An 18,749-nucleotide genomic window follows, 5' to 3' on the forward strand; every position below is an offset into this window, starting at 1 on the left:
GTCTCAACTATGCTCTTAATATAGTGTTAAATAATCCTGACATTCCAGACCACGGCTGTTGAAAGAGGCGAGAACAGGAAATTACAACCTACTCAAGTTTTCATAATTGTTTTCATTTTACACTCATTAGTCCACTAATGCATCACACAGTTGCCAGTCGTGTTTTCTTCTCAATAGCCAGCAATTGGAGCTGTGGGTTTTGAAGCACAGTTGTGTTAAGAACTACACTTCTTTCACTGTTGGTTACTCCCAGTGTTGTGGAATTCCTCAGGATTTTTTGTATTTCTTTCCTAGAATCATTTTGCACGAGGAATGATTCCAGGTGCCTGTCAAACTCTTGCCAAAAGAACTCTACATGTGTTGCTGGTCATAAAGATGACCCTTGCCTTTGTGCAGATGCATCAGTGGACAGCATGGAGGAGCTCTGCAACAAAACCTCCAACCCCTGCTCCTCTAACCCTTGTCTCCAAAACGCTACCTGCCTGGGCTCTGCTGGAAACCTCAGCTTTACCTGCAAGTGCCCCGCCGGGTACAAGGGCCCGAGCTGTGAAAGAGCTGACAGCGACTGTGACACCAACCCGTGTGAGCACGGAGGCACCTGCCAAAGCGGCCTGGCGGGGCCCACCTGCCTCTGCAGCGCCGGCTACACCGGCACGCTCTGCGAGAGGGACGTGGATGAGTGCATCTCCGAGCCGTGCCGCAACGGGGCCCTGTGCCGCGACGGCGTGGGCGAGTACTCCTGCTACTGCGTCCCAGGCTACCAGGGCAAGCACTGCGACCTGGAAGTGAACGAGTGCGCCTCAGAGCCGTGCCTGAACGGGGCCACGTGCCTCAACCAGATCGGGCACTACGACTGCATCTGTCCCCTTGGCTACACGGGTAAGCCCTAGTTAAGCAACTTTTCCTTTGGGTCCTGTGGAACCATCATAACTCGCGTTCCAGGTTGAACTCCCTCGCCCACACATGGATTTAGCCATATCTGCATCACCACCTTGCCTTTAGCTTCGACACCAGCGGCTGTTGGTACGTTACAGATAACCACATCACTGTTAACTACTGATACCAGAAAGAGAAGGGTTAAAGAAATCTTACATTCACCAAAATCTACACACCAGTTTTGTGAACACCAAGCTATGTCACAGGGTTAGGTGGACTTTGCTTTTAAAAGAAACATTCTCAAAATGCTCTCTTTGGAGGGCTATATCTACTTTTTTTTCTGAGGATCAAAACCTATGTTTAACAGATTTAAAAATTAGATCCAAATTCTACTCTAAACTTAGACATTTCACATTAAATTTCTCTCATCTGACCTTCCTAGAAACAAAGGACTCATTTGCAACTAGAACATTATGTATGTTACGTGGACAAGTGTTATGTTCCCAAACTGCCCGTTTTTTGATAATCCCATTTTATGTAGCTCCATTTTTAAGGCACAGGTGTGATTTTTCTTCCCTACTTCCTCTACTGGAAAGCATATAATTCTTGTTGGAAGACAGCTCCCTTCAAATTTCAAAGCTGTATTCAGGGTAGGACTGTGAAAAGGTAGCACACTGAATCATTAAAAGGAGAAAAGGGGAGGCATTTTAGTGATAGATTGCCAGTCAGGTAAGCAAAGGAAAAGAAACAGTCATACAGCAAAAAGGGGAGAAAAAACAGCTATTGCTTCAAGTGATTCAAATGAATAAGAAATAAGAGATGTGGTTTACAGCTCCATCCCCAAATCCCCATGCAGGAGGGGAAGTCAGAGGTAAAAAGCAGCTTTCCTGTGTCTAACACAGCACTCGTTGGAAGGCAGCCCTTGGTTAATATCCCTTATGAGCACACAGAATGTTATTTGAAGGAAGCTTGTTACCTTCCTGCCACCCCGCTGCTGCCAGGGGGTGTCGGAGCCCGGGCCAGCTGAGAAGAAAACTACACAACTGAGGGAAAGCCAAAGAGCAGAAGGAAGGAAAAACCTATTAACAACCAGCATGGTTACTCTGCAATGATCACACTCAGCCCAGACCTCCTGTTGTATTCAGGAAACTGTATTTGTTTAACTGGCTGTTAGTGGGGTCCAGGCCTGGATCCACAGCCCAGAAACTTGGTTTGAAAGAGTTGAAATATACACCTTAGAGACAAAGGGAGAGAAAACATAATGAAATAGTAAAGCCCAAACAAAAAGAAATAAAAATTTAGGTCAACAAACTGCTGATGGAAACTCACTCTGCTGGAGTCGCTCCACTTTCATCATGAAATTCTGCTGTTTCCCTAGCTGATACTCTCTTCTCTCACCAAAAAAAGTCACCAAAGCTACACACTTTGCACAAGCAGAGTTAAGAAATGAGGAGAGGACCAAGGAAGAAGTCTAAAATACACAGCAGAAGGGACTGCAGTGTTTTGACATACAGCTCCAACACTGCTTCCATCAACAAAGAGACGAACCATAGGAATTCTATAGAGCAGTAGCAGACCATTCCTCCAGCAGTAAAACATCAGCTTTAAAAAGCTACTTAACAAAATGATTTATCAGAAGCATTCTTTTTTGTTGTTTTTTTTGCACGTTGCTGTGAGTTGTGCTAAATGCACAAGCCAGAAGGATTACAGGATGAAAGCCTCGAGGTGTCCCCAGTGGTAATAAAACCCCTAATTTACCCCATCAGGGGATCTTGCCAACCATTACTATCCTGGCCTGACACCATGAATTACTGTGGGAACTCATCCAGCCTCATCTCATTTCCCTAAGATGTAAAAACAGGTTATATCTCTTGATATGCAGGTAAAGAATGTACAGTAAATCTATAGCTGCAATGTTAACCAAATGCATGAGTTACTGGCTGCTGTTGCTACTTGTTTCATGGACTATGACTGCTATTTTGTGTGAATGGTATGCTGCAGCACTTCTTAAAATAGCTGAGAAATGTCACACATAATTCTTACACAAATGGAAGAAGTTAGAATGCATCAAGAGCCAAAGACTGGAAAATTTAGCATGAAATCTGCAGTTTCTATGATAATGTTCTGCATGTGTGAAATTATTTACAAGACATGTGTCACACAGCTGTTAAATAATGAAGTTCAATTGGTTTGTTGAAGTTTTGCTGGCTACCCTAATCAATTGCATTTTCTCCTCCATTGGACTAATTGCACTTGCTTTTAATTCACCCCTACAGAGCATGGTGTAAGAGCCTGTTATTACCCACAGCTATGTGCATTAATTACCTTGCTGAAGCTAGTCCTCTATTGCCAGTGAACGTTCCAGTGTGAACTCTCAGGAGTGCATGGCAGTTCCAAAACCCATTCTCAGTCTAAGACAGCAAGAGGAAGTGTTTCAGTGGCAGACAAAATAGGTGCAGGGAGCTGGATTTGCTCTTTGTGCAATACCTTTTACGATGAGGTAACCATCGCTGTGATGATGTCTGTAGAATTTGAGGAAATTACTCCTGTTAGTTCTCCAAGCTTTCATTCAGTATTCTCATCAATAATGTATGTGCTATGCAAATATTAAGAATAGAAGCATCATAAATAAGTCTTAGGCATTTAAAGGCAAGCACAACTCTACCATGGGATGGAAAACCTCAAGTAGAGATCTCACTTCCCAACAAGCTCATGTCCCTGTCGTTGTGGATGTAACAGCAAACCACACAGTATATCCAACAGCAATTGCCAGCAGTGCACAGCCTGTTTCCTTCCCCAGCTTTCCAGTTTCAAACCAGCACTCCCCACCTTGTGTCCTAGCCAGCCTAGATATTCAGCTCTGATGAGATGCCCAAGCTTAAAAGGGACAAACCTTGATCAAAAAAACACAACTTCTCCCTCTAATTTTTGATCTCTTCCTGTCGCTTCAAGCCTGGTGCCTATAAATTAGTCATGTGACACTCTCCATCCAAATAATGGCACACAGATTACTTTATACAGAATTAGGAATTTGGGGAAAGCCCTCTAGACCTGCTGGGCCTGAGTACAGCATTTCAGTGCAGGAGAGCAGAAAAGGTGACCTGGTTACCAATTTCCAGCCATACTAAGAGTGTGCAGGTCCTCATAGAAGTATACTGAGCCTGCAAACCCCTAGTATCTTTGAGCAGAAAGTGATTTTACATGCTATCTGTAGGCATGCAAGTTTGAAAACATTGGCTGTGTGTCCTTCATCCTCACTTGTGTTTACTTTTTATTGACTGGGGCTGTGGACAGAAGGACTCAATGAGTAGGACTCAGTGGAGAAGCAAGCAGTATAAGAAACAACCCTGGTTCTTCAGAGAAACAGCAAAAGTTACGAATGTGACTTCTCCCCACCTTCCCAGCATTTCAATTCAAACCATTTGTGTGGTTTGGTACATGCAGGGATGCTCAGCCTGCTCCAGGACACCCAGGGTGCCTCAGCTCGTGGTGGTGCTGTGCAATAACTGCAGCGGGGCTCCTTGGCGCTCTCCTTGCCGCCTGGCATATGATATTTGGCATACAGCATATTTATGACAGAATGTTAGACTGAGGTGAAAATGCAGATCTAATCTTTTCATCTCTCTTCTACACATCTAAGAAAGCCTGACAGCAGACTCAGCGGAGGCTAGGAAGGGATTCCCCCTGTCTGCATGGCAGATCGCATTGGCTGGATGCATTATACAGGGAGAAGTTTTCTTCTGAGGCAACATTGCCGAAGGCAGGTTACTGGGCTTGATAGATTAAAGACATGAACCAAAACAACAACGCTATGTTCTCATGTTAATTGTCAGGCTGTTCTCAGGCCTGTAGTTTTAAATTTGGCTGAGCTGAGGATCAGTTGAACAGGGCTTGTTTTGTCACATGATTTTTAGTGTTCGCAGTAAGCTGTTAACAAGCTCTGGCAGATTTACGGTCACTAGACACACTTCTGCAAACACATTGTTTATAATTACAGCGAATTCACAGGGCAATGACCACAGAGGGACTGCTGACTGTATCTGGCTGTAATGTACATTACCATAAAGCCGTAAGAGAGCGTTCCTGCGCCGGGCTCTCGTGGCAGGCTCCCACTGAAAGTAGTGGTTAGCTGAGCAGTGAACCTTGAACTGGGGGCATGCCACTGGCAGCTTCCCCATCCACTATGTGGTCTCAAGGAACTATTTCTCAACTGCTGAAAATAGGAACTTGCACTTTAATGCTTAAAGACAATGAAAAATAGCTATGAGGCAACATCTGCAATTTTTGGTTTGGCATTTTAAGATTTTTCCTGGTACTTATCCACAGTACAGATTTATTCTTTTAAAACAAAGATGCTCACAAGCATCAAAATAAATTATTCATGAAGTGACAGTGCTAAATATTATCAACCTCTGTGTTTTAAGAAAGATGCTCAAAGTTATAATGTACAAATTTCACAGCAGTACAGAACTGACAAAAGAAGCATAAATAAAGAATTAGAGATGAGCTCCTAAATAAATTGCAAGAGTGATACCCATCATCAAACATGCCTGTTCCGTCCGTTGAAAGTCTACCCTATCATCTTGTACTGAAAACTTCACTTTTACAAAAAAAAGAAGAAAAAAAAAAAAAAGAACCCATGCTTAGGGCTGCAGGTTTTTTTTTTTCAAGTAGGAAATTCTCCTGTAAAATTTTCAGTACTGCAGCTACTTCAACAAGCCAAATAAAAAATAAGGAAATTCACTTCAAAGCAGCTTCTTCATTAGAATTTGCCACTTTGCATCTGTTTTGTGGCTGATACTGTAGCTGCGAAAAAAAAACTGACTTGGCAGTTGAAAATTATTTGAAAATATTACTCTATTGCTCCAAACACTAAGTAAGTGCATAAGCATACAAAACCCTGAAATAATCAAAGCTGCAAGGCATTGGTTATTAAATCCTGTTAGTGTCTCCTGGTCTGTGCTAGAGATAAGAAAAAGGAGTGTATATTTAACCTGCCAACTATCACAAATAGCTGTGAAGTCACGTTAGAACTGATTCATTTCCAGCAATTATCTCTGAAGAGCAGCTCCAAGATTCTGACCTGCTGCAAACATGGCACTATAGACCCATTTACTTGCACATTGGTAAGCCTTAAAAAAATTTAAACAATAATCCACTGCTAAACAAGACACTTCCCAATGAATTAAAAAAATTGTGAATTCTCCATTTAAAGGCCAACTTTAAATGGACTCTTCTGAGATCAATAAACTGCTGGTCGCTTCCGTATTATGTAAACAGGATAGTAGCATTGTTTGAATAAACTGAAAATTTAGTTTGTCCTGTCTCCATGTTCAACAGAAAAAGTTATTTTACCTATTCTTGCAAAAACAACTGACTTGTTATTTTGCAAATTCTGCCAAGCCTTGAAAAAACTAGTTGTGCAAAGCATGTTGAGGAGGAAATGCCTTTAAAAACCAGGCAATTGCATAAAGAAAAAAAATATTATGTGACTATTGTACTTCAGGCAGTTCTTGCTGAGATTTCCAAAGCTGTCTCCTAAGCCTGGGGTTTATTGTCTTTGCTTTTGAAGGTACGAACTGTGAGGTGGAAATCGATGAGTGCTTGTCCCAGCCATGCCTGAACGGGGGGACCTGCCACGATTCCCTGGGGAGCTTCTCCTGCTGGTGCGCGCGGGGCTTCCTCGGGGACCTCTGCGGCACCGACATCGACGAGTGCTCCAGCCAGCCCTGCCTGCACGGGGGACACTGCGCGGACGGGGCCAACGGGTAGGTGTGCCCGCCCTGGGCAGCGCTCAGCCAGCTGCTCCTGGGATGCCTCTGCAGATGGGAACGCTACGGGAGCCTGCCTGGCCTGCTAGCTCGCCTCCTTCCACATTCCTGATTTCACTCCTTGGTCCTGCACTAATTTCAATTTCGATTTGAAAACCGTTAAAGAATGCCAGTCTGGTGTCAGAGCCAATAGGACAACAAAACATTTATGGCAAAGACTGACCGAGAAGTGTATTTTTCGTATTTGTACGTTAAATATTTACAACACGCTGTTTTCCTGGCTGTAGTAGTGTCATTTAGATATCAATTCTGTTTCTAATGCTTACCAAATTTTAGTTTCCAAGAAATATGTGAGACTCTATAAAACTGAATTTGCTGACAGCAGCTGCCCACACTGACAGACAGAAGGATTAGAAGAGAGGCAGAGAAAAACTGTAATAACTGTAACCATAGTAATAGCTATCATTAGGAAATGTGTCAGAAACTTTACAGGTATATAGTACAACAGCTATTTGTTCAAAACAACCTGCAGCCCATGGGCAAAAAAATAACAATAGTAATTAAAAAAAAAAGAGAATACAAGGCAATGGAAAAGTGAGATTCTCCACCTACTGTTACTGGCCCAACACAGAGGTCTAAGTAGAGGTCTGGCATTCACTCACCAATACTGAATTTTCTGGCTCAGCACGAGCTTCCCAAACTGAACACACATATGTATATAAACTCAGTCTGAAAGTTCCCTGGTGTATTCATGCAGTTGCTCCTCTTGCCAGTACAGGATTTGTCCTTTATTGTGTATTTTCCAGTTTTTATAAAGCAGTTTTGAAGATATTAGTGCCCAAAAAATCAGTCCAGAAGTGATGTTAGCAAAAGGCGTGCTTGCCTTGAGTGAGGGGGTAAGAGATCATATTCTGGGGATGAGTTTTTGTGCAGTGTGGTGGCATGGCACCAGCCTTGTGGAGCTTCTTTTCAGCAGTGCTAAATAGCTCTGAGCAGGACAAAGCAATTTATCATTTCCCAGTGTAGCTAAAGCACGACAGCAGTGAGAGGGGGTCACCTTGGACCTGACTCAGACCTGTGCAGCAACCCGGAAGCCTTTTGAGGATTCATGTGTGAGGTGAGCAACTGGGATGCTCATTCAGGCCGGACTTAATCCTGCTCATTTTTCTCCTGGCTTTTAAATCTGAGGTACATGCAAGACCAATTTTAATTGGCTTGTAGTACTGCAGGGTATCTGGAGAACAATTGGAGCTCTTTCTGTATTTGTTACATGATGGAAAGGAATGGACAACAAAGCAATTCGAAACAGAAGGGTGTCCAGCAATTTCCTTTCTTTTATGTATTTTTGGGGATAAATGAAGAATGGTGGTACCTAAGCAGGAGTTTTCCTTTTCTGACTAATCTACAGTACAGCTGAGGCTTTGGTGTCTGCCACCAGCTCTCACAGACATGTGTACAAGGCAATGGATTTAGCACAAAAAGCTGAAAATACAAATATCAAAACAAATTCTCTTGCAAATTTCAGACTGACCTTCCAGTGATGTTTCATGAATGCAATGAAGTACAAGCTGATCTCTTCAAAAAACATTTTCACATAAGTAAACATTCTTATTTAAACTCAACAGTTTACAGACTTAGCTGGACTAGAACACCTAGTGTACCTAGTCATAGAGGATATCCTGCATGATCCAGTCTTTTCTCCATGTTCCCGGGAGCTCTAATGTCCATAGGAGATTCCATAGGAAAGAATGCCTACATGTCTTGCTCTCTGCAGATTGTGAGAATATCAAACAAGAAGTCAAATATGCTAGACAGAGTATCTAAATTATCACTCTTACTATAAAAAGCCATCTGCCTGCTCAGCTGTAGCCTGCTCACAAGCAGGGCACCATCCAGAATCCCTGAAGGTCGACAGCAATGTCAAATGCTAAAAGATACCCAAGAAAAAGGCACACAGGTGGGGCTGCATATTAAGCAATGAGTTCTGGATATTCCTCCCTGCTCCATGATTCTGAACCAAAGGGAAAAGTAACTGGGACACAGGCAGAAAAATAAGCTTTCACCAAAGCTAAACAGCACCAAACTGAAGATGCATAGGAGAAAGGTGTGAAAAACTCAGCAGAAGAAGGAGACTTCAGGTTTGGGAACATACCTCAGAATGAAAATGACTTTTCTGATTCACATCTTCCTCATTACTTTTTATATCTGAAATTCAAATGCCACCTGGTCTGAGTCATCTCTGGTTTTTATTTAGGAATAATCCATACACCAGTAATAAACTGGCCAGCCAGAAGTTTCTGCTTATGCACACATTTAAACAGTGTAGTAAAAAGTTTACACTTTTTGGTCTGTTAGACTGCAGGAGCCAGTTGTTCTCTGATGTTGCTTTATGTTCAACAATTTCACTTTCTCTTCATATATTTACTCTAAGACTTGGATATAAAGCACAGAAATTATTAAATAAGTATACTTATATCTTGCTCAGCAAGATGCCCTACAAATACAATTGTGCAATAATGGTGTTATCACGTTAATGTAAAAGAAAATAGAAGAAGAAATTTTTGTTTCCTATAATTTTTTTAGGTGAAGATCATACAAGCCTGCACAATTAACTTGTATCTTGCAAAAGCCTGTATTTTCATATGACATGTTAACTTTATACTTGATGACCAAATAACAGGTGTGCTGCTTTTTATAGCACTCAGCTCTCCAGGAAAAAAAAAAAAAGTAAACAAAACTTTCCAGACATTAGTGATATCTGCACGTTGCTAATTTCTATATGTACACTAGTTTGTTTACTTATGTGGTAGTTGCACTGCTATCAAAAGGGAGCTGTATTACTGTTGTTATTGGGACTTAGCAAGCAATTGACATTTTTGTTCTAACCTAACAATAAAAAGCTGGTTTGCAGGGAAAAAAAAAAATCATTTAGTTGAGGAAAAATAAAATTCCTTATTTTTCTGCCAATGCAATTTCTACCCGTCCAAGAGGAAGGGATACTGCCTCCTCCCTTTTCAGTTTGTGAATAATGTTAATCCAACAAAACAAAATTAAAAAAAAAAAAAATTGAAAATGCCACAAACTTTTTTTTCTCCCAAAAATTAAAAAAGAAGAAGAAAAAAGAAAGTTCAATCATTCTTAGGGTTGTGTCAAAACCAACCCACAAGCAGTTCTTTCTCCCCAGACAAAACCACATACTTCAGGGAAAAGCTCATTGTTGGTTCCCAGTTTCTGCAGTTTCTCCTAAAGCACCAGATGGTGGTCTCAAGCTGGACTCACCCCTGTAAGCTGCGAGCCAAGGCTACACAAGAAGCCTGTGCAGGTTTGGGAACAAAGCCCAGATCTCTTGACTTCCAGCCTGAGTGAACATTGCATTCTGTGTTGCAGGTACAGCTGCAACTGCACCGGGACTGGATTTATGGGCTCGCACTGCGAGACCCTCGTTCCCTTGTGTTGGTCACAACCATGCTACAACAACGCCACTTGTGAGGACCACGCTGACAATTACACGTGCCACTGTTGGCCAGGTAAGCTCCAAGTTCTCCTATACATGTTCCTTGAGTAGTAATAGAGACTTTTTTTTTTTTTTCCCCCTGATAATAATAAAATAAAAGAAGCTCCATACCCTCAGAAGTCCTCCGTGGCCTTGTGTTTACATGGGCTTCACTCATCATAAGGCAGAGCCCTTTGGGTAAGCTGCTTGCTTTTCCAGCTAAGAATTGATTGTCCTGAACAGCAAAAGTGGGCAAAACAAAGGCAGCAGCATTATGGTGCCAAGACAGGAGATAAGTCAAAGCTGGGAGCCATCTCCCAGTGACTTAATCCTTCAAACCATGTGACACATGCATCACTGCTGCAGCTGGCACTGTTTTTAGTCCTCATTAACACAACCTTTAAACCAGCCTAAAAACTTCTGTCTGGCAATGGGCAGTGGAACCCAGAGGCTGTGTTCTCTACCAACTGTTTGCAAACAGGCTCCACATCACGGTGCTGATGCTCTTTAGAGACCACACAACTCTATCAGCACACAAACTACAAGAAGCCTCTCTAAGGAGTTTATGTCTGAAGGAGTTTACGAGCTTACTGAGGATGCAGGAGCACAGACAGCACTGTCAGCCCTAAATGCCTCACTGTTGTTGCACTACACAAGCCTTGGTGCAACAGATAATGAAAAATTAGGCAGAACCCTTAACATTTTCCAGAATTCAGGCATCATTGTAGCACTTAAGCCTCCAGATGAAATACTTTAAAACCACCAAATTATTTATACTCTCTGCCCTCCTCTGCCTTCCCACAACCTGAGAGTGTATTACACCACAATGCAGCGCCTTGTTACCCACACAAATCTCCACGTTACTGCCTAAAAAAGACCCAAACAAATCCTTTATGGCACAGCTCAGCTCACTGATGTGGAGTAACCACAGCAATGTCCGGCTGCCAAGCCCTGGCAGGGAGCTGCAAGCGAACACTCGCAGCGTCAAGGAGCTGAGGAACACCAAAGCCATGTGCAGCTACTATTCACAGGGTATATTTTGGGGTCTGGAAGAGAAGAACAGCACACGGAATGACAGAATTGTAGAACAGTTTGGGTTGCAAGGGAACTTAAAAGATTATCTAGCCTTCCTGTTCCTAAAAGGCACCTCCAAGAAATATGGAGAGGGAATGTGGTGACACAAGGGGAAATGGCTCCAAACTGAGAATAGGTTTAAATTAGATATTAGGGAAAATTCTTTACTGCGAGGGTGGCGAGGCGCTGGCACAGGCTGCCCAGAGAAGCTGCGGCTGCCCCATCCCCGGCAGTGCTGAAGGCCAGGCTGGAGGGGCGGCTGGAGCCCCGTGTCACAGGCCTGACCTTGTGGCCGTGTCTCCGCAGGCTACGCGGGCCCCCGCTGCGAGGAGGACATCGGCGAGTGCCGCAGCAGCCCCTGCCTCGCCGGCGGCGACTGCGTGGAGCGCTCCTGGGCCGGCCTCTACGGGCTCGTCCCGGGGCTGCCGCCGGCCTTCCGCTACGACCGGGCCGAGGGCTACATCTGCCGCTGCCCGCCGGGCTTCGCCGGTAAGGGCCGGGGCCTGGGCCTGGGAGGGGGTCCCGCCGGGCAGGGCCGAGCCCGGCCCCGCGGGGCGGCACCGCTCCACCGCCCGCGGCAAAACAACCAACACTGTGTGCACAGCCCTGCCCTTACAGTGCAAAAAGAGTCCAATGTACAGCTAGCCGTAATCCTGAAAGAGATGCGTCCATCCTGCCTTTATTCCACCACAGCCAGCACTATTTAGCACAGCCGCAAACCGCTCAGGTTCGGACTGCGTGCTTCTGGGGCTACAGTACTGTTCTAACTCCACCCGCTTGTTCCCTCTGACGGAAAAAAAAAAAAATAATAGCCATATTAATTTATCCAGCCTTCAGTTTCTCATTCCATTCATCTCCCGAGAAGCTTGTGAACTTCATGTCACGTATAATGTATGACTGCTGTCTCCAACATAACAAGTACAAAAGCTTATGGACCCCACAGCTTTCTCTCTGAATCCCCTACTTACTTTTCTTCAGAGTGGCATCGAGACTTGTTTTTGTTCCAGCCCTTCCCCTTAACTGTCCTTCCCTATCCTGTCACTAAGTGTTGCTGTTGTTCTTTTGTTCTGCCTAAGAGAGCACAGTCTGAGGCTTCTACCCAGGCTTCCAGCGTCTCCCAGGCTGTCCCAAGCACCCTTACCTCTTCACATGCCACTGCTTTCTCTTCACTCCTGTCGGGGATGTCCAGACCTCCAGTTTCTTTCCTTTCTGACTTGTCCTAATGTGGAAACTTCTAAGCTCTGTGAGACAAACAGGTGTGTTTTGTTGATTAACCATCCTTTGTCCTCTCATTTCCTTATTAGTTGCCTTCACTCGGCTTGTTTGCCTGATTTGGGTCATGATGATTCTATGGCTTTTGTTCATATGGAGGACTTACTCCCCCGGTCTGAAACTCTTAACTGGTCTGGAAAAAAATGTGTCAGAATGTATGTAAATATATCAATCTTGAATCAATTTTTCAATCTATAATCTCACCATTCACAATGCAGGACTCTCCAAAGCATGAGGGAGAGAAAAGTATTTGAGACCCTGAAATTTCTACTGACCCCGTATGCAAATTAAATTACATTTTTAAAAAACATAAGTAAGTTTAGTTACATACATGTTGGATGCTATATATATAACTTTAATGAGAAAAAAAACCCAAAATAGTTATTCTTACTGAACAGTTTGCCCACACTTTGGCAGGAAGGTTTACCTCCGATCTGGACAAGCAATTTCTCCAGTTATAGCCAAAAGATAAATAAGCCCCTAGTTTTAAATGAGAATTAAAGATTTAAGATTAGAGTTGATAGCAGTAGTGTGATTCAAGGTAGCAGGTGAGTCCTTGATCAGGACCATTTACTATATGGTGCTTATATAATGGAGATGAGCTAACAGGAAAAAAGGTCAGATCCTCTCATCTGCAGCATATTTCACTGACACCCCAAATCCTACATTTCTGCAGCTGTAACTCAGGAGTTTTTCCAGCCTTAACACCTGAATAACTGTATGTGCTGATGTGCCTTCATATTCCAAGAGGACAGAGATTTTATTTAATAAACCACATTCATTTTATTATGCCTCTATCCTCAGTAAAGCACTCATAATAATGTCATAATCATACTTCACCAAAGTAGGTTATATGCAGAAATAATAATCCACACACCCTACATTGCAAGGGCCTGATCCAAAAAAGCCATTGAAATGGAAAGATCTAATCAAACTGAGGATTGTTGTCAATATGTAACAAGCATCTTTGAACTTATTGGATAAAATTGCTAACAAATTAGTGTAACTGAACTGAAAAAAACTGAGAATATCCACTTTTTGGACTACAGTTTTAAGTCTAAGGGCAGGAGATAATGGAACTTAAACACATGTCTATGTGTTAAAACATTTCCCTCATAAACTGGGAGAAAGGAATAAATATCTTGTTACAAACAGTGATTTTTCAGGTGACTTGAAAAGTAGTCAGTAGTCCTACTGAAAGTCTTAAAAGGATCAAATCTGTAACCAAAATTATTTAGACATTTTGATTCTTAAAAATAAATCCATAAATCCCAGTCTGGAGACTTTATCCCAGCTAGAAACTCTTTGAGGACATTAGATATTCCTTATCCGGATCTAAGATAGAAAATTTCTGCACAGGTTCTACAAAGGGTTAAACTTCTCCCATTCCCTTTTAAATCAGTGTTTGTGGATACTCAGATTTCAAGAGGTCTCAGTACTTCTGCAGTAGCAAGCCCTAGCTTTTTTTATATTGCCTTGGCATGCTGGCCCCCTAGCACAACAGTACTTTTAATAAATTGGGCTTTTATTTAAAGGTCTTGTGATTTGTTGCTGCGAGGTAAAGGCAATAGTTACCCCAGAACTGTGTCCTTTCATACTGTGGATATATTGTATTGCTCTAGCACTGCACCTTTGTTAAAAAGGCTGTTATTTGAAAGGTTAAACTTTTCACTCCGCTCATGAAAACCTGTGAGAAAGGAGAAAGGCAGAGCTATGGATTTGGTAGTGACTCATTTCACCAGGTTGTAATAAACTTAACACCATGTCAAAATTAGAGAGCTCCTGAACTTGCAAGGTCTACCAAGTGACACATTCCAGAGTGGAGCGGAGCCCAAGGAGCAGGGAGTGTGCCAGGCAGGCAGGTCCTGCTCCCTGTGCTTAAAAATCTGTGCTGCCCACGGTCCCCAGGCAGGGGGACAGTGCTGGGAGCAGGGGTGAAGTCCATGCATTCTCCTTCAGCACGGTGAGGATGAGAGCAGCAGAGCCCACTCCCCTGGCTGCAGGCAGGGTGCCTGCTGCCACACACGAGTGCTGGCTGCTGAGGGCCTGGCCACTGCTGCTGTCTTGCTATCTGCTGTGTGCCAGCTGTGCCACCAGCACTGCTGCTTGCTTTGCCATAGGAATTCCTAAATGGTTTTTGGCCTTTTCGTTTGTCTTGTTTTCTGTTTTTCCCTTTTAAATTTCCTTGGCCCTTTTCCCAGCCTGTTGGACTACTGCAAGAGAAATGATATGATCAGACTGGTGTCGTATGCATATTGAATTCCTGCCATATGCATGGGGGAAAGAAACTGTCTCCTAGAGCCAGAAGATGAGGCAGATAAATGGCCAGTATGGGAGAGTGCTGAACACTCAGCTAAGTAAAGAAAACCTCAAGCCAGACACTGAACTGGGAATGTCATGGGACCAGTACTTAGAAACTGAATTATCTGGGCTTTCATTCTGCTCTTAAGGCAGGCTGACAGAACCACAGAGCTTCCATCTCCCTGCATGTCTGTAGGTGCTGCTGTGGGCAGAGCACCCACCAGACAGCAGGGCAGACTGAGCCAGCCATCCTCCTCTCCCCTGGCCTCTGACAGTGTGGGACAGACATAAATATTTTTTATGGGTAGTGGGTATGACCGTAGGCACATTACCACTCACTTGGGACACTTAGAATACATACATATATTTTTATACCTATAAAAATAATTATGCATCTTCTTTATTTTTTAAACCTTAACCATCAGCACAGTGATCACACAGCTGCCATCCTCAGCTATATAAAGCAATATAAAGCTATAATATAAAGCTATATAAAGCAATATGACTTACAAAAATTAAATCAAGCAGATAAATAATAAAGATCTCATCTCTAAAATCCAAATTTTATATTTTCATTTATTTCCTTATCTGTCCCTCAGCTGTTCACACCATGGTAGTCAATCATTCTTCCATTAGGCCAGGTTAATTCACTTTATGTCTTGGCCTGTCATCACAGTTTAAAAGGTTATTTTCTCTTGATTCTGAGACTTTAGAATAAGACAAAGTTGAGCAAGGAAAGAATGAGGATAAAAAAAGAGAAAATACAGAGAGAAAAAGCAATTTTCAAGTTAAGAACCTTTCTCCTCTTTTCAGTGGGACTAAAACTTCTCCCACAGGCAAGAGAGGCCCTCAAAATTAACAGGTCCAGAGGTACTGTTGGCTAATTATTATTCCTATACAAGCAAAGTTTCAAGAAAGAAAATGGTTGATACCATGAAATATCCATCAATATTAGCTGGTTTAAGAAAAAATTCCAAGTACATTTTTGTGTACTACACAGATGAATTGCTGAAAAATTAGAATTAGGGCTTGAGATCTCTCTCTCCACTTCTTACCATTCTGGAACCACAGAGGCTGTAATTGGCATGCAAACACATTTCTTCACTGCCCAAACTGTATTCACAGTCAGTATAGGATCCCTTTTTCACTGCTGGACTCCTGTGAAATGTTTCCTTACAAAACCAGCTTGGTGGTGTCAGTCAGATGAGCAGCACAACATGAAAAAGTGGCTGTTCTCTGAGCGTGGCAGTTACTGCTTTCCTGGACAGATTCCTACAGCGCTGCCCCATCTCTGTCCCAGCCCCTGTGATCTCCACGTGTCCCTGTGTTCAAAAGCACAGGGGGAAGGGGAGGAGAAGCTCCTGTCCATGCTCCCAGCCAGTCTCCAGGGGCTCCAGCACTCCATGGGCAGCGTAGGCATGGGCTGGACCAACACAGGATGCCCTCAGGGCCTGGCAGGCACATACTGCCTGTAAAAACCCTACACCAAACAGACAATTAGCACTTTAAAGTGCTTTTCCAACTCTGCTAAAGTCTCTGATCTTGAAAGAGCATTTGGACAAGCTTTTAATGATTCTACCCACTAATGCTATTTAACATTGCTTCAGTTAGTAGCATCCTGGTAAGGAGATGTTCACATTGTCATCAATTGTTGGCTCCTCCTCTATTTCTGCCACAGAGTTTTTCCTTCTCTCCTTTTTTCTTAATTTTTGGAAATGATCAGAGTATTCTCTGAGAAAGACAAAGTGTGTCCTTTACCACTGGTCCGTGGTCTTTTCCAGGGGGCAGCAAATTCTTTCAGGCCCCAAGAATGAGGCATGATCCTTGGTTTCTTGCTTGTCTCTTCATTCACAATCAAACTGCTTTCTTTGCAGTAAGCACTAATGATTTGTCACATGCGTAGCTCCCAGACCAAGCACACTGTTAGTAATCATAGTGTGATTACTCTTTCTGGATAGTTCTCCAGAAGGAAAGCCAAATTTGAGCTCACAATTCACACACTTTGTAAGGTAATGGCCATGCAAGGGCAGCAATACCTCAGAACATTGTGGGCAGCACTGAAATTGGGTTGTAGCTGGAAGAATTTATGAATCTGCCATTCCTTTATCAGTTACCATTACAGAACTAGTGGGACATTTCAATTTCATTTCTACTGTAGGTAGTGTTCCTCTTGAACAGTTTTAAGAAATACCATTTAGTAAGAGAAAGTGTAATTTTTACATTCTTTCACCATATAAATCACCACAGCAACTAAGACTGACTTGTGTTTTTCATGACAGCTCTTTCCTTAACAGCCCATATCTTGAGACACTTTATGAAAGCCTAATAGCTTTTTTTTTTTGGCAAAAATTAATCTTCTTATGACTTAACTTGTCCCCTGCATGGCAGCAGACTGTGAGAGCGATTGCTTGAAGGCATTGACTCTACTTGTAATGGTTGTAAACCAGTTGATTTGTAAACCAAATGGTTGTAAACACTTGTAAACCAGTGTTTACCACTGGTTAAAGAATCCTGACTTAGTGAAAGACACTTCAGAAAAGAGTAACAGATATCCCTAAGTGTTATTAATAATACCTGAAAACATTTCTGTGATTACAATATTCTGCAGCTTGGGTTTCACTCACTAGAATCTGAATGTTTGTGTATTATCCACACTTCAGAAAAATAGAATAAGGTCCAATAGGATCAAAATGAATGATGCTACTTGGATGAATAGTGGAATCTCATAGCTCATGAAGGATGTGTTTGTACTTCATTATCAGATCCACTTGCCACAATTAATGCGCTCCAAGTAGAGACTGAAACAATTTCAAATCCTAGAAACAAAATATGCACCTAGCGTGGGCACTGACTATGCAGAGGACTCCTTGTAGTGAAATAAAATTTGGCTTAATTGAAAATTTCAGCTTGTCCCTGTTATTCCTGTTATACAAGGGAAGTTTTTGACAGAAAAGTGTTTTTACTGGTAATGGCACTCTGTGTTAAAATTTAGCAAAAGCTGAACCTTGATCATTAGGAAATGAGCTCTCAAGCTTTTCATGACAACTCTTTACAGAATTAGTTCCCAAACCTGGTTTTGTAGCACTGGGACTGATATTTAGAGCCCTGATATACCTATGTATATTTTTTAATGAGAAGTATGTATTACAATCTCTCTCTTTGTTGCAAGTTGCAACTAGGAATGCAAAGACATGTCAGCCATCACTTCTGCATTATTCGTCGCCAAAGGAGTGCACAAAGGTCAGATGCTTTGGGTTTTTTGGGTTTTTTTTAGTTAGAAATATATGATATTCAAACATTAGGAATCATCTACCATTATTCTTTTCAGAGCATGTATAGAGTTTTATGCTTTAAAATTTGACAGCTGACCCATCGTTACTACGATCTATTTTCTAGTTGCACTGATATGTTAAGTTGTATAATGTAGTCCAGTGTGATTGACAGAGCCTGGAAGCAGTGGATATTTTGAATCTGGCACATCTCTCTGTGTTAAACAGTGTTGCACATAAACACTTTTTAGCATGAAAAGCTTTTTCCTTGAAGGGAAGGAGGAGGGGATGAATTGCTTTTAATCCATAAGCTCCCAGATCTTGCAACACAAAGACAGATAAGGTCCTCAGATGTAATGAATTTGGATGTCCAGTACCTGGAAGAAAATGCTTAAAGAAAAAAAAAAAAGGCAGTTGGATATTGTTTTGCATCAGGAATAATGCTTTTAAAGCATCTGGTTTTTTCCCCAACACTCATTCTTGGTGGGTCTTCCATCATATGATTGACTACTTGTTAAATCAAGTCTATCCAGTAAGAATTTTCCTCCTGGGGCCTTCTTCAAGCACTGCCTACTTACCTTTTTGATTTCTTTCTTAAGTCTCTGGATAAACCTTTCCTAGCCTTTTTAATTGGCATAACTCATGCATTTATAGCCTCTCTACAATCCAATTTTGCCACCTCTTGGCTGAGCT

The 18,749-nt window shown here is 42.4% G+C and overlaps 1 protein-coding gene across 1 annotated transcript in view; it reads left to right on the plus strand.

Moving 5' to 3' along the window:
* CRB1 (crumbs cell polarity complex component 1) overlaps positions 1-18,749 on the plus strand; it is a 109,601-nt gene that overhangs the window by 41,596 nt on the left and 49,256 nt on the right. Inside the window, exons 3-6 of the mRNA XM_053985142.1 lie at positions 295-879; positions 6,449-6,644; positions 10,035-10,174; positions 11,521-11,703. Coding sequence (XP_053841117.1) covers positions 295-879; positions 6,449-6,644; positions 10,035-10,174; positions 11,521-11,703 — 1,104 coding nt within the window. The remainder of the gene's footprint in view (positions 1-294; positions 880-6,448; positions 6,645-10,034; positions 10,175-11,520; positions 11,704-18,749) is intronic.

Source organism: Vidua macroura, chromosome 9 (genome assembly GCF_024509145.1).
Source record: "Vidua macroura isolate BioBank_ID:100142 chromosome 9, ASM2450914v1, whole genome shotgun sequence".
Classification (NCBI taxonomy): domain Eukaryota; kingdom Metazoa; phylum Chordata; class Aves; order Passeriformes; family Viduidae; genus Vidua; species Vidua macroura.